Genomic DNA, 23,944 nt, shown 5'->3' with positions numbered 1-23,944 from the left:
TGAACAATTTCAAAGACATGTATTTGCAGAAGCTCATAAACTGAGTAACTGTCACATCTACTCTGCTTGGGAGGTTTTTGTTTTTGTTTTTTGCGGTAAGCGGGCCTATCACCGTTGTGGCCTCTCCCGTTGTGGAGCACAGGCTCCGGACGCGCAGGCCCAGCAGCCATGGCTCACGGGGCCCAGTCGCTCCGCGGCATGTGGGATCTTCCCAGACCGGGGCACAAACCTGTGTCCCTTGCATCGGCAGGCGGACTCTCAACCACTGCGCCACCAGGGAAGCCCTGCTTGGGAGTTTGAGTGTTGTGATTCAGTCGTGGGCTGCTGAGTAAGGCTGCCTAAGTTTAAATCCCAGCTCCACCACGATGTTCATGACACCGACCAAGTTACTTAACCTCACTAGTCTTGTTTCCCCCTCTCTAAAATGGGGGTGATAAAAATAATAATGATGGTAATAATAATACCACCCACCTCATATGGATGCCACAAGGACTGAATGAGTTAATATGTACATGCAAATTGCTTACAATGCAGCAAATACTCAATAAACATTAACAATTATCATTATTATTAAAGAAAGAAGACTAAAACAAAACAAAAGACAAACTTACAAATAAGAATGTTATACGCAAGCTTATGTGGCAGACTCTTCCGGTTATAAGATGCAGTAGCTAAGAGCACAGGCTCTGCAGCCAGGCTTCTTGGGCTCAAGTCTCCGGCAATATGACCTTGGGCAAGTTACACAGCCCCTCTGTGCCTCTGTTTCTTCATAAGTTAATTGGGGAAAACAACAGCACTCACCTCGTAGGGCGCTTGTGAGGAGTACTACATTAATACATGTGAAGCACTTAGCATCATGACTGGCTTGAGCTAAACAATCAATAGTATCTACCACCTCATATCCAATCCTCCCTTCTTCCTTTCCACCAGATGCCAGTTTCATGCAGGGTGACAATACAGCCAGGTTAAAACATTCACCTTCTCAAATACAAATAAAAACCATAATGAGATACTACTACATATCCACCAGGATAGCTAAAATTAAAACTATGGAAAATTCCAAGTATTGGTGAGGATGTGGAACACTCCATTTCAGAAAACTACCAGTATTTACTAAAACTAAACACACACGTACTCTCCAGACCAGCAATTTCACTACTAAGTATATACACAATAGAAATGTATACATATGTTCAACAAAAGATATACGCTAGAAAGTTTATAGCAGCACTGTTTAAAATAGCGCCAAACCTGAAACCACTGCTGATGCCTATCAATAACAGATGGGGTAAGTCAACTGTCATCTGCTCACTAAAAGAATACTAGACAGCAATGAGAATTAAAGATTTATAGCCACAAGCAAGAATATAGATGAATCTCACTAACACTAACAGAGTTATTAAGCAAAAGAAGCCAGACACAAAAGAATAACCACTAGTGATTCCATTTACATAAAGTCAGAAACAGGCAAAATTAATCTATAGAGTTAGAAGTCAGGATAGTGGTTACCCCTGGTAGGGGGAGGTGAGAGCAGAAGGGAGCACAAGGGCTTCTGGGGTGCTGGTAATTTCTGTTTCTTGATTTTGGGTGCTGGTTACAAAGTTGTGTTTGGTTTGTGAAAATTCAGTAAATTGTACAAGGAATACATGATACTTTTCTGTATACATTATTACATTGTGATATTACATTTCAATTAAAGGATTTTTTTAAGTTAGCTTTTCCCAGACTCTGTTTCAGCCAGGAGGGGACCCTGTGCCTAAGTTCAGCCAATAATGTAAACTATAAGTGGGAATCTAAAGGATGGAACCTTCGGGAGTTCCCTGGTGGTCCAGGGGTTAGGATTCCGTGCTTTTCAGTGCTGGGGCCCGGGTTCAACCCCTGGTCGGGGAACAAAGATCCCACAAGCTGCGTGGTGTGGCCAAAAAAAAAAATGGATGGAACCTTCTAGGAGAGATATTATTTTCCTGATAAAAAGGAATATATATGCCTTTTGTCCTGTCAACAATGGAGATGCAATTCCTGGAGGCCAAACTTGTAACTGTGAGGCTGAAAGGCAGTGGGAAGGATGAGAAGGTAAAGGAGGGGGGGACAAGAAGCCAAACGGAGAAGGGTCCTTAATGACTGACTGTCTCTAGCCCTTCTGCTATGTGAAAAACTAAACTCCCATTGGCTCCAACTATTGTCAGGTTTCTGGTACCAAAGACATTCACTGATTTATAACTCATCTTTTAAAAAGCTGATGGGGGTTAGAGAAGGAGAAATGTATAAATGAAAATAAATGAACACAGAGTTACTTTTAGCTCCTTTCTGTCTCCCCCACTTTACATTGTTTGCATTCCTCCTTTTTATTTCCCCAACAGTGTCAGACTTTTATCCTCTACCAGCTGGATATCTGTAGCAGCCTTCTGTTCTCTTGCCTCAAATCTCTTACCTACCAATCTGCCCCTGCCACATGGTCAGCAGGATTGTCTTTCTAAAACATAATTCAGATCATTTCATTCCAATTCCTAAACTGAACTGCCACTAAATATAAAGTTCAAAATCCTTAGCTGATACTCAAGGTTCCCACTTCCCAAGACCCATTTCTCTGTAAAAACACCCCTACATGTAACAAAAACTTGAGTTCCAACAGGTAACTTCCTGTTCCCTGAATAAATGCATCCTTGTGTGCCTCTGTACTATCACCCAAACTTTCTCTGCGCATGGAAACTCAGACATCCTTCAAAAGTGAGCTCAAGTTTCTGCTCTTCCAGGAAACCTCAGATTTCACCCATCAGAAACAACCCTTCTCAATGGCCTAAGCACTTTACCAGGACCACTACTGGAGCACATACTGCATTCCGACTCACCATTAGTTACTTACTTGCTGATATAACAACTAACTGAATTGTTTATGCCTTAGAACAACTACAGAGACAATACAGCACCGGGGTTAAGACTCAGACTCTGACCAAAACTCCATGATTTGAATCCCAGTTTTACCATTTATTAGCTTTAGGACCTCTTTGTTTCAATTTCCTCATCTATAAATCAACACTACTCTAGTAGGCTGCTGTGAGGATTAAATGAGTAAAAGCATTTAAAATAGTGCCTCATATGCAGGAAGCACTAAATACATTTTCTTATCATTATATCTGCCACACACACCCTCATCCCAGGCTTTATGCTCTTTTAGAACAGAATTCATATTCTCTATCTCTGTAGTCTTGCCTCAGTGCTTTCCACGAAGTAGGTAGTTATTACACATTTGTTCATCTGAACCTTAACCTGGCGATATGCTAATGATGATCTAATGGGAGATCTTTAAATACTCAATGCTCGATCAAAATGATATGTATCACTTTTTACATATAGTACATCTTATTCTAGAATCATCAAAAAGCATTAATACATAATCAATAACACTCAAGAAGAAAAAAATGAAAACATACATCCACAGGATTTCTACAATAACATTCATGATAGTTTTATTCGTAATAGCAGAAAACTGGAAACAGCCCAGGTGTCCATCAATAGGTAAATAACTGCAGAATATTCATTCAAACGAATCCTACACAGCAATAGAAAGGAACAAACTACTGATAACCACAACATGGATGAAATTTCACAAACATAATGCTGAGTGAAAGAAGTCTTCCATAAAAGAGCACATACTTATAAGGTCACTTATATAAAGTTCTAAAATAAGCAAAACTAATGTGTTGTATGGTGGAAAAAAATTACAACACGTTGCCTCTCAGAGGGAAGACCATAAGGGAACTTTCTGGTGTGTTGATAATCTTCTATAACCTGTGCATGGGTTTGGCACATACATTTGTCAAATGTATGTATCGATGTACAAATCAGTCAATGTACATTTGAGGTTTGTATATTTCATTTTATATAAAATTCACTTCAAAATAGAAATTACAAACACTGAACGCTAGATAATGATATACATACTAAAACATTAGTACTGTGGCCTGCGACTTACTCTGAAAGGCATCAGAAAAATAAAATGGATTGAGGGACGAATAGAGGAATGAATATATGGACAGATTTGTGATTAAAAAAAAAAAAAGTACAGGACTTCCCTGGTGGTCCCTAGTGGTTAAGACTCTGAGCTTCCACTGCAGGGGGCATGGGTTCAATCCCTGGTCAGGGAAGTTCCATGTGCCGTGCAGTGCAGCCAAAAAAAGAGAAAAAAGAAAAGAAAAGTAAAATATCAATGATAGAATCTAGGTGGTAGGTATATACATGTTCACTTTATAAAGTTCTTTCCACTTTTCTGTATGATTGAAATTTTTCATAACTGTTGAAAATAAAATTAAAAGCAGTATTCAAAAAATGGCAACAGAAATTTCAAAATTTAATTACACTACTATAATTTCTCTTTTTTAAAAAATTCATAGGGAGTTCCCTGGTGGTCCAGTGGTAAAGAATCCACCTCCCAATGCAGGAGATGCAGGTTTGATCCCTGGTCGGGGAAGTAAGATCCTACATGCCGCGGGGCAACTAAGCTCGCGTGCCACAACTACTGAGCTCGTGTGCCTCAAGGAGACAGTCCATGTGCCACAAACTACAGAGCCCACGTGCTCTGGAGCCCACGTGCCACAACTAGAGAGAGAAAAAACCCACACGCCACAACTAGAGAGAAGTCTGCGTGCCACAACTAAGACCCGAAGCAGCCAAAAATTAAAATAAATAAATACATTTAAAAAATTGACAGAGGTTGACTTGCTTTTAAAAAAAAATCATAAATGATTTTCAAAACCAGACTTTTTCCTATAGTTAAAAAAATAATAGCATATGAGAATGGTCATTTAAATCCCTATGATTTGCTCTATTCAATTTAACAAAATTCTGTTGTTACTTTTTATTGTTTTTACTGAAGTATAGTTGACTTACAATGTTATGTTCATTTCAGGCATAAAACATAGTAATTCGATATTTTTATAGATTACACACCAAAGTTATTACAATATTACTGACTATGTTCCCTGTGCTGTACATTACATCCCTGTAACTTATTTATTTTATAGCTGGAAGTTTGTACCTCTCAATCCCCTTCACCTATATCGCCATCCTCCCCACCCTCCTCAGCTCCGGCAACCACTAGTTTATTCTCATTTTGTTTTAACAGCATATAAACTTAAATGAGGCAATACATGGCAAAAAATTATAGTGGGGTAGACTAATGTTTTTGTCTATCTATGATAATCCTACTATCAATAACTAGCCACTGGTCTTTGGGCAAATAATTTAAAGTTTCATGCCTGATAGAGCATCTATACAATAAGAGGGTAATACTAGATCCTAGATTCATCCTAAACTGCTAAAACACTAAAACTATGATCCAATCAAACTATTTCACAGCTTCTCAGATAAGGATGAATGCTCATACATACCTGTTTTGCAAAATATATTTTTCTCTATTACATGGTGGTATACACTATTTTCAAATATCTGAGTTTTGTAAGTCTGTTTGAGGTAAAATGTCAACTACCTGCATTCCTTTGGAAATGAATGAATAATCATTTTGATTAGCTGAATTTTATGTGCTGCATTAAACAATTTAAGAGTTAACTATTTAACAGAAATTTTTCTGAGATAGGTATACTGCACTTTTCTGCCTTCTTAAATAAAGACAGTGAGTAACCCTTTTTAATGACATCCCCACCACAATCACTACATTGTGTGCCAAACTCTATTGGTTTACAGAGGATGTTCTACCCAGTAGTAAGGGGGTCACAGGCAGCTACACTTTATAAACTCTTGGGCTTGCTTTTCACCATCTCTTCTACCTTGATGTCAACTCTGATTTCCTGCTGCCCAACCACAGTAAGCATTCTACCCACTTTGGGGATACCCCCCGTTCCTAATTTGCTAACAACAACCAACAACCAACTTGTCAGAAATTTGTATAAAAGTAAAAAACAGTCTCTGAGTGAAGGTGTCTCCTTGTTATGAGAATTAAATGAGATCATATACATAAAATGCTTAACAATGCCTGACACACAGTAAACTCAATAAACACAATTAACTTCCTGAATATCACCCATGTTCATTCTTCACCTTAATTAAACTTAAATCTCTCCTGAATTTGATCATAAAGCTGGTTATCTAATTAATTCTAATTAATATTCCTTCAAGATCACTGGATCTGTCCAGTACCATTTAAATTGGTGCCTCCCAATATTTTACCCCTACCTCAAGGCACTAATAGAAAATGATATATCTGTAGAGGACTTAGGGGATGCTGCTCAAAGGCCAGGGACGTGGACTATGCCCAGAGCCTGACCAGCCTCCCTGAAAAGAATGAGACTCTCAGCTCACAGGTAACCTTTTCATGGAGTTTGGAAAGTTAGACAATACTTTAGAATGTTTAATCTACATGATTTAGTTCAGAAATTGCCCATGTTCCTGCTCCAGGTTCACAGAGTCAGAAATGTTATTGCTCTACACAGCAACTGTTGAGAACAGCCAGGTTAATGATAATAATAATCACTAAAGCCAAAGAAAAGAAATGTTCATCTCAGACACTGCTATCATTAAGATTTTTTTTAATGAATTTCTTTCTTTTTTGGAAGGAGTCAAAAGAAAGTTACATGAGCCCCACTCTCAAAATAACTCTTTAAAATCAAAGATAAACTAAATTCTCTAGTAGTAAGATATTCTGCATTAGAACAAACTTTAAAAGAAATCCCATTTTCTTCACATCTCCCTTCTAGAATATGTAACTCAACATGTCTTTCAAAATTACTTACTCCATAATCTTTTACTATAAAATCAGTCTTTTTTCCCGAAGTTTTCTCTTCAGTGCCATTAGTTTTTTAAATGAGTAATAATGGAATCTTACATGACTGGTATATATATACATGTATTGCTTTCATTTTAAACTTTTTCCAAGAAACCATCAACAAACCTGGATTTACCATAGACATTGTATCAATGTTCAGACATCACTGTTTCAATGTAAAGTCAAATGCTAATAATACTGATTGACTGACATCCTGAAATGACTTGCTATTTCTTTTAAATAGCATTAATAACGGACCTGAGGAGTTGTGGGTTCACTTCCATTAACAATGTCGGGAGATTTCATAGCTTGGATAGATGCATTCTAAGAAAAAGAAAGAAACATTGTAAAGAAAGGATCAGAAAAGTAAAATTTTAAAACTGTTAAGAACAAAGAAAGGCCAAGTACCAAAACCTATTAGATACATTTATCTGTTAAACAAAATTAGTAATTGTTCACTTATTAGAATTTTTCATGCAAGGCAAAACTAGTATGGTAAGTATTTTAGAAAATTCATTTTGCTATAATATCTGTAACCAAATAGCAAAGATTAGTATGCAGCCAAATTTATTTCAAGCTAATCACATATCTCTCCCCATTACAATCTCCCCAGCTTTAACCTCAATATGAAGTTAAAATCAGGGATTCAATTAGCAAAACTCATTCAAGTAGAAAACTATCCAGAAAAAGTAACGTCAATTGTTCCTTACAGTAAAATAATATTTAAAGTTATTTGGGCTAAGCTCTGAAAAATATCTTGGCAACAAGAAATGGAAATGCCTCATTCATTTGAAGCCAGCAGTCTAAATGAAATTGTTATGACAATTTTCAGAAAAACTTATAATTAAAAATAATTTCTTCTACATATGAAAGCTTTTTGTTTTCTTTTGTTGGTATGACAAATGCTCCAAGTTACACAACATTCTACTGACTATATCATACCGGCATGAGTTCCATAATGGATGATATTCTTCGAGATTCAAAATTCTACATTGCATTCATAATATACTAAGTGTCTAACTAAAATTAAAGCTATAGAAGCAGCTCATGATAAAATAACTTCCATGTTTTAAACAAAAGCATTCAACGAAATACTAGCCACTATGTTTCAGTAACTTGAAAGTACATTTCCCCTGCAACTCTAGGGCTAACCAAGAAAGGGTCAAATGTATGACTCTTCTTATTCTTAAATACAAGTGGAGAAGGCACTCAGCTTTGCAAAAGTGTTCTCAAATTTTTGAACTCTCATTAGGTATTTGATACTAAGAAATAATTTTAGGTGTGATAAATGTATTGTGGTTATATATTTTTAGTCTTTATCTTTTAGAAATATATACCAAAATACTTAGATATCTGAAATTTGCTTCAAATAATCCCACAGGAATGGGCAGAGGGTATCTGCATGTGTGGGGAGGGTGGGAGTGGTGTGGTTAGGGAGGTATGGGGGGATGGTAATAAGATGGCCATGACTTATTAATTGTTGACACTGGATAATGGATACTGGGAAAGGGGAAAGAAATCTTATGTGACTCATTACTATTTTCACTCTTGCAATACATTTGAATTTTTTCCTCATAAAAGTTTAAATACCTTCTCCCTCTGACATAAAGAGTTATTAAATTTTATCAGTCCAAGACACTTCCTTAAAGTTAAATAGGGGAGAACGGTTGGGGAAACATAGGAATTAACTTTTATCTTCCTGCTCTCTGCCATTTCAAAGAATTAGAAGTCGTATACATGGCATATTATTTGTGTAGCATCATAATTAATGCTTTCCAGCCCTAAAAATATCCTACACTACACACTATAAAATAAAAAAACATACTTCAGAGAAATCAGCAAGTCTCTCTGCCACGCAGTATACCGAAAAGTAAGTTACTGTTAAATTATGGAGAAAGCAAATGAAAGGGCTCCATAAAATATTTAGGTTAGGAAGAAGAGTGGCAAGAAAGTCCATATTCTATTTTAAGTAAATTACTTGACACATGATTGTGGTCCATACAAAAAAAGCTATTCTACAATTGTCTGAAATATCACCCTACCAAACAAACAGCATAACATCTTAAAACTTTTCATCTCTGCATCTATATTTCAATTTACTTGTTATACTGTATACCTAAATAAATGCAAGACAGCTAAGGAAAGTATTGGCCTCTGTTACCATGTAAATCTAAGTTAAGAATCTCTAGAAACAAAATTATAGATTTTATCACTACCTGTAATGCCTTCTCCATTTCCGCCCAGCAAATTCTTATTTGTCTTTCAACTTTCAAATGCCCCTTATTTTGTGAAGCTTCATATGGCTGGCCAGAGGGGCTAACACATTTCCTATGCCTGTATTTTCTTCTATGAAGACTTAATTCCTTCGCATTGTTAAGTGTATTCTGACATCTTTGTCTCCATACTAAACTATAAACGCTCGGAGGGCAGGAACCCTACATTTTGCCTCACTGTAGTAGAGGCTCAGTAATTGCTTGTTAAATCTTTATACAGTTACTTCCTTCAGTGTAAGGAGACTTCTGAAGGTCTCCCCCAAGAAAGAAGCCTAAAGAACTAGCTCAACACATGTCACTACTCAGTCACCAACACTTTCCCCTGGAGGCAATTCTTAGATAACAGGAAAACGTTTCTAAAGTGCATTTAACTTAAAAGCACACACAGGTTCCCTGCCAGATTTGTCTTCAATTATGGTGTTTTGTGTATGTGTGTTTTGTTTTTTTGTTTTTTGTTTGTTTGTTTTTAATTTTCGGCCACACTGCGTGGCTCACGTGATCTTAGTTCCCCGACCAGGGACCGAACCCCGTGCCCACAGCAGTGAAAGCGCTGAGTCCTAACCACTGGACCGCCAGGGAATTCCCTTCAATTACGTTTTGTTCAGTCTTTCAACAACTACTTTTGACTACCGAGCACTAAGGATACAGCAACTTTTACAATTTGGGGTAAAGAGGCATTTTTCCAAAAACTGAATTAAGGAAAAGTCAGCAATTGGTGAAATAAAATAATGAATTAGACGCTCACTAAATTTTTATTCTACTATAGGTTACGCTATGGTTTTATGTGAGGAGAAATAAGTTTTTATCTGAACAAAACAAAATTTAAATAAGATTAATGCAGACTTTCAGCCTACTTAAATTATTTTAAATAGTTCTAAAGCCTCCATTCTAAAATTATTAGCATTTGTCACAGTAGGATAGGCACTCAATATAAATCATTTTATGTTCTAACGGAAGTGGGCCTGAGAGAAGCTCTTTTTTGTTGTGGTTTTTTAAGGCTCTATTACTACTACATGAAGTGTAATATCCTTTTATGTTTTTAAAATAAGTTGGTAAGTTATCTCTAACTGGGACTCCTGTCTCCCTCTCAAACCAGTATTGAAAACAGTGAGGTGTTAGAGACCACTATACCTGAGAGCCAAGCTAAGGCATTATGAGAACTCTGAGCTGCTTCCTTTTCTAAAACCAAGTTTAGAATGTAATATAAGACTGATACTGGCCATATGCAGACCAAGTCTTTACTGGCTGCATGGATAAATACAGAAGTGTTCTAACTTCATTACTAGCCACTTAATAAATTAAACCAATTCTCACTGTTTAAAAAAACCCCAATCCCATTTCAGTCGGTGTCCATTCTAACAACAAAAGCATCCTTACTAGGCAATCAAACATCCCTAAGTTTTAATTTGCTAAATTAAGAACTCAGATACTTTATGAAGTAAGTCTACTTTCCCCAAGTGAAATTATCAATATATACAAGATTCAAAATTGTATGAATTCACTCAGTTGAAAAACAAACAGGTAACTATTTCCTTTCAAATGTTTAATACACAGAAAACTGGTACTCTCCCCAAATAAGATGCAATTACTTGTTACAGTAGACTCCACCTGCCTACTCAATGTTGTTTAATTATAGATTTACATAAAATGCATTTTTCTTTCCTAAAAATGTGAGTCAAGTCTCAAAATATTCTTGGCCTCCTACCAACAGAGATTCCTAGCAATGCATACCTCTTTTAGTTAATGAGCAAACATTCCCTAGGGAGAAAACTTAAGCGTTTAGACCAAGTGAAAGTATTCTTCACTACATTAAGGAAAACAGTGTTATTTTGTTGCTGTTAAAAAGCTAGCAAAAAACACACCAGCCATCAGAATTCAGCAATTTACTCTCTGATTTTTTTAGAGGGAGGTTAGCAACAGGGCACTGAAGATGCTTTGAGAGATGGTAAGTGACAAGCAACGTGAGATGTGCTTCTAGAATTACCAAATTACTTTGCTTCCCCACAAAGGGAATGCAGAAAGCGGTGGAAGGACTCACCACACCGTCAGTCTGGGTTTTAGGCTGCTTGGAGGAATCCAAAGCAAAGATAGTATACTCAGAGAGAAAAGCAGGCTCTGCTATCATCCCGGCTAGGAGCTGTCTCATTCAGTGTAATGAGCAGAGGTATAAAAATAAAACAAAGGATGAAAGACAAATCATAAGGGAATGTTGCAAAGTGTTCTCACCGCACAGCACACACAACGCTATAATGGCCTTGTGCTACCACCACTGCTGCCACCCATCACTCCACCCATAGAAATAGTAAGTTGCTGGGAAAGGTCAGGAAGGGAGATGAGGTGAGCTGTTTTGGATCTCAAAACTCAACTTTAAACAACTTGCTTATTGGCATACAAATGATATATGCAACAGGCACCACAGCACACAGCACATCTGGCAATTCAGTATGAGAGCCTATACCAGTAAGAACAATACATGGTAAAGAACACAAAGCCTTAGTATAACAAATATTGAGCCACTCATTTTTATATATTCAAAAAGACAGCATGGAAATTTATGGGGAGTATAAACACATAAAACTTTAAATAATCATTTATTTCTACTTATATACAAATACAGTTTTCTCCAATACACACAGAAGAAACTTTTGAAACAAATTTATAGTAAGTTTTAAGGATAAATTCTATTATACTAGGTCTTTTGATATATATTCTCTTCTGAGCTTCAATTTTCTTTCAGAAACTGTATACTATACACCAAAATACTAGCTATCATGAATTAGATGTATAAGAAATTATAATTAAAATGAACTTTTTCATGGTGGGGGTTACACAAACATACATATGTAATAAAACTGCATAAAACTACACACACACACACACACACACACACACACACACACACACACATAAAACAGGTGAAATTTGAATAAGCTCTGTGGATGTCACAGAGGTTACCAATGTCAATTTCCTTGTTTTGATAGGGTACTACAGTTATATAAGATGTTACCTTTGGGAGAAACTGGATAAAGGGTACACAGAGCCTCCCTAAAAAGAAATTTTTTAACCTCCCATGAATCTGATTATTTCAAAATAAAAACTTTAAAAAACAAAAGTTTTGAAACATTAACTTAGCAGTTAATGTATGTTATTATATAATATATAATGAAGAATTATGTCATAAAATAAATGTCTGCAAAAGTTTAAAAACTTACACTTTTCATCTCAGTGCTCTAGAGTTATGGATGACTAGAGCCGTCACTAACTCTTCATCTGGTCCTACATTAGAGGTCACCTTACAGATGAGACAAATTTTTTTTTAAAGTCTTTTTTGGTTATGTTAATAACTGGTACTCTTTGGGTAGGATTCAAGAATTGATCTTACACTAAACCCTAAAATTTAGTGCAGTAGTATACTAAAATACACTAGATGCCTGTTTGGCTCTAGGGTATCATATAGTTTCCACTCCTACTGAAAATCTTACTCTCCCAGAAACTCAGAAAGGTCATCTTTTGAGTGGATGTTATCTTAAGTTAAATGCTATACAAATTCACTCTTCTTAGGCTTCCAAAGTTAATTTTTGAAATGAAGTCACTCTTCATATCACATAAGAAAATAATTTAAAATTTCACAGTTAAGAGTAGATTTGGGGCTTCCCTCATGGCGCAGTGGTTAAGAATCTGCCTGTCAATGCAGGGGACACGGGTTCGAGCCCTGGTCCAGGAAGATCCCACATGCCACGGAGCAACTAAGCCTGTGTGCCACAATTACTGAGCCTGCGCTCTAGAGCTTGCGAGTCAAAACTACTGAGCCCAAGCGCCACGTTACTGAAGCCCGCATGCCTAGAGCCCATGCTCCACAACAAGAGAAACCACCACAATGAGGAGCCCGCACACTGCAACGAAGAGTAGCCCCCACTCACCGCAACTAGAGAAAGCCTGCGCGCAGCAACGAAGACCCAACACAGCCAAAAATAAAAATAAATTAAATAAATAAATCTATTTTTTTAAAAAAAGTAGATTTGGAATTTTAAGAGAAAAACACAAAAGCTGTATAGAAACCAGTACAGAAACACATGCTGACCAAACATTTCAAAAGAAAGTGCTACCAAACAACGATTTACATTCCATGCCACAGCCCAAGTAAAAAAGCAAAGTATGTCCAAATTAGTTTCCGTTGACAGCTATTTCAAAGCCTAAGGAGGCTTCCTCCCCACTTGTGGTCCTTGTCATTTGCTTCTTATGCCTATCAAAGTCTCCCAAGATTCAGTTCTCAAATATCCTCAATAAGTCTGTCTCAACTCTTTCAAACTGTTGAAATTCTAATTCAAATCTGCTAAGAATTTAATTCGCCTCTTCTGTGTGGTCCCATCAGTTGAACTAACACTGACTAAAGTTTTATGTATCTCAACATTCATGACGACTACCTAAAACTCCGATCAGATATGTGTTGAAAGCTTTCAATCTATCCTCCATGTCTCTTACTCTTAGATAATTATCTATCTCTATCTCTGTGTTTTTGGTGGGATTACTCAGTATTCTTTTCAAACTCCCTAATTTCCCCTTGAACTGGGACCAGTCTGAGTTTTATTCTGATTTACATTCTTATATCATTTTTTTTTATTTCCAGGATTTCTAATAGGTTCTTTTTCATATCTACCTAGTCTATTTTTTGGCCTCTTTTTTCCCCACAATTCTCTGTTCTTTTTAAGAAAACTATTACTTCATTTATCCTACTGAAAATACTTGTTTCAAAGTCTTATCCAGACTGCCCTTTTAATTATTCTAATTTCACCTGGAATAAATTGATATCCCAATTCCTATTTTTACTGGCTGTCTTCTTAGCATTTATTTTAGCATTTTCATTTACAGGCTTATTTTGAGGAAGGTATTTTCCTTCTCCTTCCTCCTGTGCTCATCCCTCCTTATCCAGTCAATCTGATTCCCTGGGCCCCAGTTTGGGTTTCCTGCCCTATCACAACACAGAGGTTATCACAGATTCAGTCACTAAGCTGATGCGAGGTTTGGTTCAGTTGTTGGTCATGAAGCCTCCCTAGAGACAGCAGCTTCTCACAATGGGCCACAGAGAGCTCTATGCATCAGCTGGGAAACGCTTTTTTCAACCTCCTTTCACCAGTGCCATGAGCCCCACTTTAGCCTCTGGCTTGCAGCACTCAATCAAACTCTGGCAGCACAGAACCCTCCCAGTCCTTCTCAACCAGAGTTCAAAGAGAAAATTAAGTCTAAAGCCAGCAGAAAGGCATCTGCTACCTAGCATCCACTGTATGTAATGAATTAATATGTCTCCTATGTACTAATGTACCTCCTATTAGGAGAGGGACCCTAAAAAGTTTAGTATCTTTTAGTATCTCTGCCTTGAAGAGAAGAGGTCCTGTTTCTATCTTCACAGACACTGTTATATATAGCTATTAGTAGCAACACCTACTTTTTTGAGTCAAATTCACTTCCTTATTATTTGCAATAATGTATACCTTAAGAAGTACACAATATACTCAGTAGAAGATACAAGAAAAAAACTGCCTATAGTAGCAGCAGGTGAGAAAATATGCAGTACAGACTGTGGTTAAATCATTTTGACCAAATCGAAGGTCATGAATTAAGGCCCTATTTTGTCTATATGGATATTTCCACTATACATAAAGTTAAAGACATACAAAGCCATTAAACAAAAAAGATAGCAAAAAAGGACTGATGAGCACTGAAAAGACCAAGGCTATATAAAGATGGCAAAAAACAGATATCAGGCCAGAAAACCAGGAAAGTAACAAAACAGATTCAAGTAATTTCTGCTAAGTCCCAGGGCATCTGCGACTTGAGAAAAATAAGTCATCAAAGATCAGCATGCCACTCCAATCCTGAGAATGCTCACTACACTCATCAAGAAAGTGGAATCAAACACTGGTTCATATTTTGTTTGACAGAGTAAAATAAAAAGAGAGAAGATTCATATTATATTACTAATATCAGGAATAAAAGAGGAAAAATTACTACTGCATTTACAGAAATAAAAAGGATTATAAGGCAATGCTACAAACAACTGTATGCCAACAAACTGGACAACATGGATGACACAGACAAATTCCTAGACAGACACATATTACCAAAACTGATGCAGGGAGGAACAGAAAATATCAACAGAACTATAAAAAATGAAGAGATTGATGAGGGTATTGAGGCTGTGCCTAGGATCCCCAGGAAAGAGTACCAGGTCAACTGGACAGATCAGCCATCTGTGCAGGATGAAACAGAGCCACAGAGCCGCAGACCTCAGGGTCAGTGCACATCACCCTACTCTCCTTTGCCTTTAACGTCTACAATCATATAGATGATTTTTTACAGCCCTATAAGGAAGCCTGAGACACTGCAATCAAAGACAGACTTATTTAGATTTACATATAATATTTACTAATATGGGAAAATAGACATTAGGATTTTCAGCAATAGCTGAAAAAAGGTAAAACATTTAATTGATGGAAATATCAACTTAATGAAACCATTCTACTTCCCAAGCATTCTAGATTACATAGACTTTACTGTACCTACTGGAGAGATGGGACAAATATTTATAATTTGAATTAAACTTCCACATTTTGCTAAAAATAAACTTAAAACTAAAAGTGAGGATCCCATCACTGACAGAGTATCTTCCATCTTAGAGGTTTAACAAGATGAAAAACCTGGGGCTGGGGGTGGGGGGGGTGCGGCATGGTGACTAACAATTTTTTTCTATTTTTTGCAACAGGAAAAAGAAATTATATTTTCATTGACTTGTTTTGTAAATCTGGATTTTTACATTAGGTTAAGATGATACATCTGTATTTACCATTTACCTTAAGGTGGATTATGGTACAAGATGGATCTGTCTTTAGACTTTATCCATCAAGCTTTAAATTTTTTTTTAACATCTTTATTGGAGTATAATTGCTTTACAATGGTGTGTCAGTTTCTGCTGTATAACTAGGTGAATCAGCTATACATATACATATATCCCCATATCTCCTCCCTCTTGCATCTCCCTCCCACCATCCCTATCCTACCCCTCTTGGTGGTGCACACAAAGCACTGAGCTGATCTCCCTGTGCTATGCGGCTGCTTCCCACTAGCTATCTATTTTACATTTGGTAGTGTATATAAGTCCATGACACTCTCACTTTGTCCCAGCTTACCCTTCCCCCTCCTCATGTCCTCAGGTCCATTCTCTGTAACAAGATAATTTTATGTAATGTCCTTTATAAGTTAATCATGAAATTTCAAAGTCCTTTATTTATTGTAAAATAAGTTGAACTAAAGTTTACATTTCACTTTGTGGTCAAAAACATCTTTTAGAGTTGTTAGAAAATGCTTAAAAAGCAAGGAGACGGGGCTTCCCTGGTGGCGCAGTGGTTGAGAATCTGCCTGCCAATGCAGGGGACACGGTTCGAGCCCTGGTCTGGGAGGGTCCCATGTGCCACGGAGCAACTGAGCCCATGAGCCACAACTACTGAGCCTGCACGTCTGGAGCCTGTGCTCCGCAGCAAGAGAGGCCGCGATAGTGAGAGGCCCCCGCTTGCCGCTGCTGGGGAAAGCCCTCACACAGAAACGAAGACCCAGCACAGCCATAAATTAATTAATTAATTAAAAAAAAAAGCAAGGAGACGAAGTGATGATACTGCTTTGGCTTTCAATCAGAAACCATTCCTTAAACTATACCTATAAGCACAGGACCTTTAGTATTGAAATTTGGGAAGAAATAAAAACTAACCGTTAGCTTACTTAGCCTGCTGTAAAAGAATGCTCAAACCACCCCTTTCAGAAAGGATTATTTTGTAAAGATATATTCAATTTTAATGTTTTAAAGCATCCTAGATAAATCCTTTTTAAAAAGCAATAGTAGCAATCAACAAGTTGTTTTCAAGGTTTCTACTATATTATATGTAAACCAATATACCATAATATTAACCAATATAGTAAGTGTAGGAATGATGCCATTAACACTGACTGCAAAAAGTGTTTTCACTACTCAGTACTGCAGCTTTCATTCCAACTGGATACACATATAAACTAAGTTCAACAACATTAAACTTGAAATCATAAAGTTAAAGAATTGCAATACTGCAAATAATGCATAAGAAAATAAGATCTCAAAGAAAGTATGCATATACTTTATACTCTTAAGTACTTTGTCAGATCATTTAAATACATAAACCAAGGACACAGTATATATGCCATTAACTTTGAATGCAAAAACTATGAAGTTTTTAAGTTTATTTTGCTATCAACATCTATTAAATAAAGGTTTTTTTAAATTATGTTTTAAAATAACATCAAGGCAGTTTGGAAAAATCTTTCAAATTTTTTAATTTGCATACACCCTTACGACCCAGCAATCCCACTCTTAGAAATCTATCCTAAAGAATAACAGCATTGAAGACCAAAAGACAACCCTCAGAATGGGAGAAAATATTTGCAAATGAAGCAACTGACAAAGGATTAATTTCCAAAATTTACAAGCAGCTCATGCAGCTCAATAACAAAAAAACAAACAACCCAATCCAAAATGGGCAGAAGACCTAAATAGACATTTCTCCAAAGAAGATATACAGACTGCCAACAAACACATGAAAGAACGCTCAACATCATTAATCATTAGAGAAATGCAAATCAAAACTACAATGAGATATCATCTCACACCACTCAGAATGGCCATCATCAAAAAATCTAGAAACAATAAATGCTGGAGAGGGTGTGGAGAAAAGGGACTCTTGCACTGCTGGTGGGAATGTGAATTGGTTCAGCCACTATGGAGAACAGAATGGAGGTTCCTTAAAAAACTACAAATAGAACTACCATATGACCCAGCAATCCCACTACTGGGCATATACCCTGAGAAAACCAAAATTCAAAAGGAGTCATGTACCAAAATATTCATTGCAGCTCTATTTACAATAGCCCGGAGATGGAAACAACCTAAGTGCCCATCATCGGATGAATGGATAGAGAAGATGTGGCACATATATACAATGGAATATTACTCAGCCATAAAAAGAAATGAAATTGAGCTATTTGTAATGAGGTAGATAGACCTAGAGTCTGTCATACAGAGTGAAGTAAGTCAGAAAGAGAAAGACAAATACCGTATGCTAACACATATATATGGAATTTAAGAAAAAAAAACTGTCATGAAGAACCTAGGAGTAAGACAGGAATAAAGACACAGACCTACTGGAGAACGGACTTGACGATATGGGGAGGGGGAAGGGTGAGCTGTGACAGGGCGAGAGAGAGGCATGGACATATATACACTAACAAACGTAAAGTAGATAGCTAGTGGGAAGCAGCTGCATGGCACAGGGGTATCGGCTCGGTGCTTTGTGACTGCCTGGAGGGGTGGGATAGGGAGGGTGGGAGGGAGGGAGACGCAAGAGGGAGGAGATATGGGAACATACGTATATGTATAACTGATTCACTTTGTTATAAAGCAGAAACTAACACACCATTGTAAAGCAATTATACCCCAATAAAGATGTTAAAAAAAAAAGAATAAAATTACAAAAAGTGACATTAGCAACCATTCTAGAAGAAGCACACAGCCTCTATAGAAATACAAGTAAATTCGCTCTTTTTCCTTAAAGGAGCATTCAAGTGCATTTTGTTCATTTTTACAGTAATGAAAGAGAGTGCCCTTCAGTCAATTTTCAGGACCTGGTACAAATTATTATATTTTCTCCCTTTAAATGTCAAGGGCAAAAAGTGGAGGGCTCCCCAGCCACCCAGAGCCAAGCGCCTGGGCCAGCAGTGGGAGCTGAAGGATCCCCTGTGCTCAGAACACAGGGGCGCCCCGCGAGGCCCCAGGTGGGTCCGCGAGGCCCCGAGTGAGTCCTTGAGGCCCCCGGTCTGGCGCGCGCAGGACCTAGTGCCCAGAGGTTCCGACACCCCACGAACTGTCCCACATCCCGATGCCAACGGTCGCCTCAGCGCCGTAAGCTTCGCGTCTACAGACTTCGGGGCCGCCCAGAAGCCAAAGCCCGTCGAAGGTCCGACCCCGCTGACCCGCGAGCATGGGCAGCTACCTGAGCATGTACCTGGGCACGGCCAAGGCCGTGCAGCCAGCCCACGCCCAGAAGCGCTGGTCCCCATGGTCCCCATGGACCGGGCCTGCCCGCGGCACTTGCCTCCCGATGGGACGGGACAGGCGCCCAATCCTGTGCTACCGCCGCCGCCGCTAGGATCACGAGCTCTGGTTCCGCAGCAGGCGGCCGCTCCCCGCCGCCCTGCGCAGCTGGAAGTACTACCCGATCCGTGGGTCCTCGGTGCCCCAGGGCTGGAGGCGCCTTCCCAGCGGGCCGCCCCTCCGCACCTCCTCGGGGCTGGGGTTTTCCGGCCATGGCAACGGTTTCACGATGAGGTCCCAGTGGAACGCCCACCTCTCCTGCCACATGCAGAGCCTGGTGGACATCCGTACCGCCCCCGCTGAAAGCCTAAGCAGCTTGTCCACCTGTCCGTCCAGCCAGGAATCCCTGGACCCCTGTGCCAAGGAGACTGCGCTGAGGGCCCTCAGCCGATGCGAGGAAGGACAAAGGCGGCTCGACGGGCCTCTCAGGTCTGAGAGCCCCGAGCCCAGGCTGTCGGCCTTCCGGCCAGTGATGAGGAATGGAGTGGTCCCTGTCTTTGTGTCCAGGCCGGGGCCTCTGAGAAGAAGCATCTGCTCCGGGTGCAAGCGCCTCCGAGAAGAGGACACTGAGCCCCGGCCTGACCAGCAGCCCTGTCTGAGCCTTCCCTGTCTGCCGCCCACCCTGCTGAGGCCCCCCCACCCCCCACCCGCCCAGGGCACAGTCACAGAGCCTCGCTGGAGAGATGGGGGCGGATCAGCACTCCCAGGCCTGGGCCTCCTGCAGCCTGACGTCCCCCTTGAGTCCTGAGAGCCAAGGCCACCTCCTCCTGACATTCAAACCCACATTTCTTTTACCCAGCTGACCCCTGCCCTACCCCTGCCTGAGTCACTGGCACGGACCGCCAGGCCAGCTCCCTCCACTCCAGCCAGGAGCTGCCAAGCCCCAGAGCCACCTCTCCTACCTGCAGAGCCCGCCCTGAGGAAGCACCGCTGACATCCAGGCCTGCACTCCCTCCTGCCCACCCACCCTTGCTGCCTTTGCCCCTGAGAAGACCCTTCTCAGAGGACCCTTCTCAGGAAGGCGTGCTTCTCCCCTATTGCCCACTTCATACAGTTTAAAGGTTGTTCTTATTTTAAATAATACTAAAATAGCTTCATTATCCTAAAAAAAAAAAAAGTTTCTCAGAATACTACTTTCCATCCAAATCACTGTTCGAGAATACATGTTTTTTAATACTTAAAAAAAAAAAGAATAACAGCACTGTAACTTATGCATTATGTAAAATGCTCAGTCCAGTACTACTTTTAATATTGAAAAGATTATAAAATTTGACTCATAATATTGAGACTTTTCCCTAACTAATCTATAGAGTCAATGCAATCCCAATAAAAATCTCTACAGGTTTCTTTGTTATCAGTGCTATATTTTATTTTGTTTTGAGTTTGTTTTGTAAGACTTGAAAATCTGATTGTAAAATTTATGTGGAATTATATGGAAAGGTACAAGAATTACTAAGACATTCAAGAAGAACAAGGTAGGAGTGCTATGGACTGCATATGTCCCCCAAAATTCATATACTGAAGCCCTAACCCCCAAGGATATTTAGTGATGGTATTTGGAGGCAGAGCCTTTGGGAGGTAATTAGAGTTAAATGAGGTAATGAGGGCAGGGCCCTCATGATGGGATTACTGTCCTTATAAAAGAAAAAGATACAAGAGAGCTGCCTCCCCACTCCTCCATCTCTCCCTAAGTGCATGCAACAAAGAAAGGCCATGCTAGAACATCATGAGATGACAGCTGTGTGCAAATCAAGAAGAGGGCCCTCACCAGATACTGAATCTGTTGGCATCTTGATCCTGGACTGCCCAGCCTCCAGAACTCTTGAGAAGTAAATGTCTGTTGCTTAAGCCACCCAGTCTATGGAATTCTGGTTTTAAAACTAAGACAGGGAAGACCTGCTCTAATAAGGGCAAGATTTAACATAAAACTATAGTTATGAAGACAGTGTGGGATCAGATCAAAGACAAAGCAAATGACAGAACAGAAACAAGAGTCCAGAAATCCACTCAATGGACACTTAGTTTCTGAAAAAAAGGTAGCACAGTACAGCAGTATGGAAAGAATGGAACAACTGGATAGCTATGTGGGGAGGGGGGCGGTGGTGAAACTTGATCCCTACCTCACACCATACTGAAAAAAATCTTTTCCAAATGGAGTATAGATCCAAATGTGAAAGGTAAAACAGGATAATAATGGGAAATACTCTGAAGGGCAAGAAAAGAATACTAAAAAATGAAAAACACTAGCCATAAAATAAAATATTGATAAACTGGAATGCATTAAAACTAAGAACTTCTGTTCAAAAGACACCATTAAGAGAGTAAAAGGCAAGCCACAGAGTGGAAGCAGATATTTGCAAGGCATGTATCCAATAAAAAACTCCTATCCACACTATATAAAAAAGAACTCCTACAAATAAGACAAAGATAAACCAATAGAAAAATGAGCAAGAGACTTAAGTAAGCACTTCGCAAAATAAGTTATCAGTACACAGATGAAAAATGATCAATCTTATTAGTCATCAGCGAAACGCAAATTAAAACTACAATAAGAGAACATTACACACCCACCAGAATGGCTGAAATTAAAGACTAGCAAGGATATAGAGCAACAAGAACTTGGGAAGGTAAAATTGGGAAGGTGGGAAGGTAAAATTCTACAACTATTCTGAAAAACAATGGGCATTACCTTCAATGGTAAAACTATGTATACCCTTTAACCCAGTGATTCTACTCCTAAGTACATAGCAAAAGAAATGCTGGTACATGTGTAGCAAAAGAAATATACAAGAATGTTCACAGCAGCATAATTCATAATAGCCAAAAATTAGACAGCCCAAAGGTTTAACTATAAGGTTTACAACAGAAAGCATACTTAAGTGGTACTATAAAAATTTAAAAAGTTAAAAAAAAGAAGGAAGCAAATATCAAGAAGTCAGGATGATGGTGCTCTTCTGTGGGGAAGGGAAGTAGCACTCTAGTGCTGGCAGTGTTCCTTTTCTTGACCTGGGTGGTGGTCACACAGGGATTCACTTCATAATAATTCACTGATTTATGCATGTATTTTTTATCCTTTTTTCCCTTATCCTCTTTTTACCCTTATTTGTGTACTTATGTTTTACTTGCATGACTCTTATAATCCTTCACAGAAAAAAAAAAATTTGGAAAAAAAATCTAATCTGAGTTATAGTGCCAGCTCCAAGTCACATGGAATTAGGAGTTACTTCACAGTTTCCAATCACTAGCTTGAAAATATAGGACTTCTCCCCACATAATGCTATGCTGAACAAATTGTTATCAAATCATTCTGAAAATTTCAAATATTAAAGGCAAAGTATATTATCCTCTCAAATTAAGATATTCAAAGAAAACACACTTTACAAAAGTAACAGTACTATTTGAAAAAAAAATTGTACTAAAAAAATACCTAGGAATTAAGTAATTTCCCATTTTGTTATCAACAGTAGCATTACATTTTAAATTAATAAGCTTCTTGTAAAAGATTTATTGAAGAAGAAATTCCAAACTTACCTCTCTATTGGGTGTACCTTCATCAAGCTGCTCTGTAAATGAAGACGTCCTGCTCCTGGTTCTCGTTGGCGTTGAAGAATTGGAGGAAGCCTAGATTTAAAAATTATTGCACAAATTAGAAAGACTACATTGATGAGCGCACTATGTACTAAGTAGTCCTTCTCATAGTCCATGCCCAAAGAACCCAGTGAAAGGAAGGAAAAGAGCAAATACATGAAAAACAGAAAAGGATAACTGCAACATAATCAACTAGCAGACCCAGGCTATCTACTGGGTCCTTGGTCTGATTCTGCCACCAACTAGAACTATGATCTTAGCTAAATTAACATTTTGAGGGCTAAAATTAACCTCAAAAATAAGGTCGTGATTATAACATAAGATGATAACATTAGGACTTCCCTGGTGGCACAGTGGTTAAGAATCCTCCTGCCAATGCAGGGGACACGACTTCAATCCCTGGTCCAGGAAGATCCCACATGCCGTGGAGCAACTAAGCCTGTACGCCACAACTACTGAGCCTGCGCTCTAGAGCCCGCGAGTCACAACTACTGAGCCTGCGTGCCACAACTACTGCAGCCTGCACACCCAGAGCCCATGCTCCGCAACAAGAGAAGCCACCGCAATGAGAAGCCCGCATACCACAAAGAAGAGTAGCCCCCGCTCACTGCAACTAGAGAAAGCCCACGTGCAGCAACAAGGACCCAACGTAGCCAAAACTAAATAAAATTTTATTTAAAAGAAGATAACATTAGGGGCAACTGAAACCAGGTGAGAAGTATATGAAAACTCTCTGTACTATCTTTGCAACTTTCCTATAAATCAAAATTATTCCAAAGTTAAAAGTTCATTAAAAAATAAGGTTGTCGGGGCTTCCCTGGTGGCGCAGTGGTTGAGAATCCGCCTGCCGATGCAGGGGACACGGGTTCATGCCCCAGTCCGGGAAGATCCCACATGCTGCGGAGCGGCTAGGCCCATGAGCCATGGCCGCTGGGCCTGCGCGTCCGGAGCCTGTGCTCCGCAACAGGAGAGGCCGCAACAGTTAGAGGCCCGCGTACCGCAAAAAAATAAAAAAATAAAAATAAAATAAAATAAAATAAAGTTGTCAATTCAATCTTTAAAGTGCCATCCAGCTCTAATATTCAATATAATGAACTGCACAGGTAAACATCTCTCTAATCAAGTACCTTGCTTTGA

The 23,944-nt window shown here is 38.9% G+C and overlaps 1 protein-coding gene across 8 annotated transcripts in view; it reads right to left on the bottom strand.

The window, feature by feature from the left end:
• The window catches only part of GOLGA4 (golgin A4), a 105,589-nt gene that overhangs the window by 68,365 nt on the left and 13,280 nt on the right, over positions 1-23,944 (bottom strand). For 4 of the 8 annotated variants that reach the window (XR_004528477.2, XR_004528478.2, XM_033864552.2 and 1 more), the window contains exons 2-4: positions 22,751-22,840; positions 11,090-11,188; positions 7,037-7,102 (exon numbers count right to left, since the gene is read on the bottom strand). Coding sequence is in view for 4 of the 8 variants with exons in the window: in XM_033864552.2 (XP_033720443.1) it covers positions 7,037-7,102; positions 11,090-11,188; positions 22,751-22,840 (255 nt within the window). In the remaining 4 variants the exon portion in view is untranslated. The remainder of the gene's footprint in view (positions 1-7,036; positions 7,103-11,089; positions 11,189-22,750; positions 22,841-23,944) is intronic. The other 4 variants (XR_002178735.3, XM_073810993.1, XR_004528479.2 and 1 more) reach the window with 2 other exon arrangements.

The sequence above is a fragment of the Tursiops truncatus genome, chromosome 10, assembly GCF_011762595.2.
Source record: "Tursiops truncatus isolate mTurTru1 chromosome 10, mTurTru1.mat.Y, whole genome shotgun sequence".
Classification (NCBI taxonomy): Eukaryota; Metazoa; Chordata; class Mammalia; order Artiodactyla; family Delphinidae; genus Tursiops; species Tursiops truncatus.
This window is presented reverse-complemented; position numbering and strand designations above follow the sequence as displayed.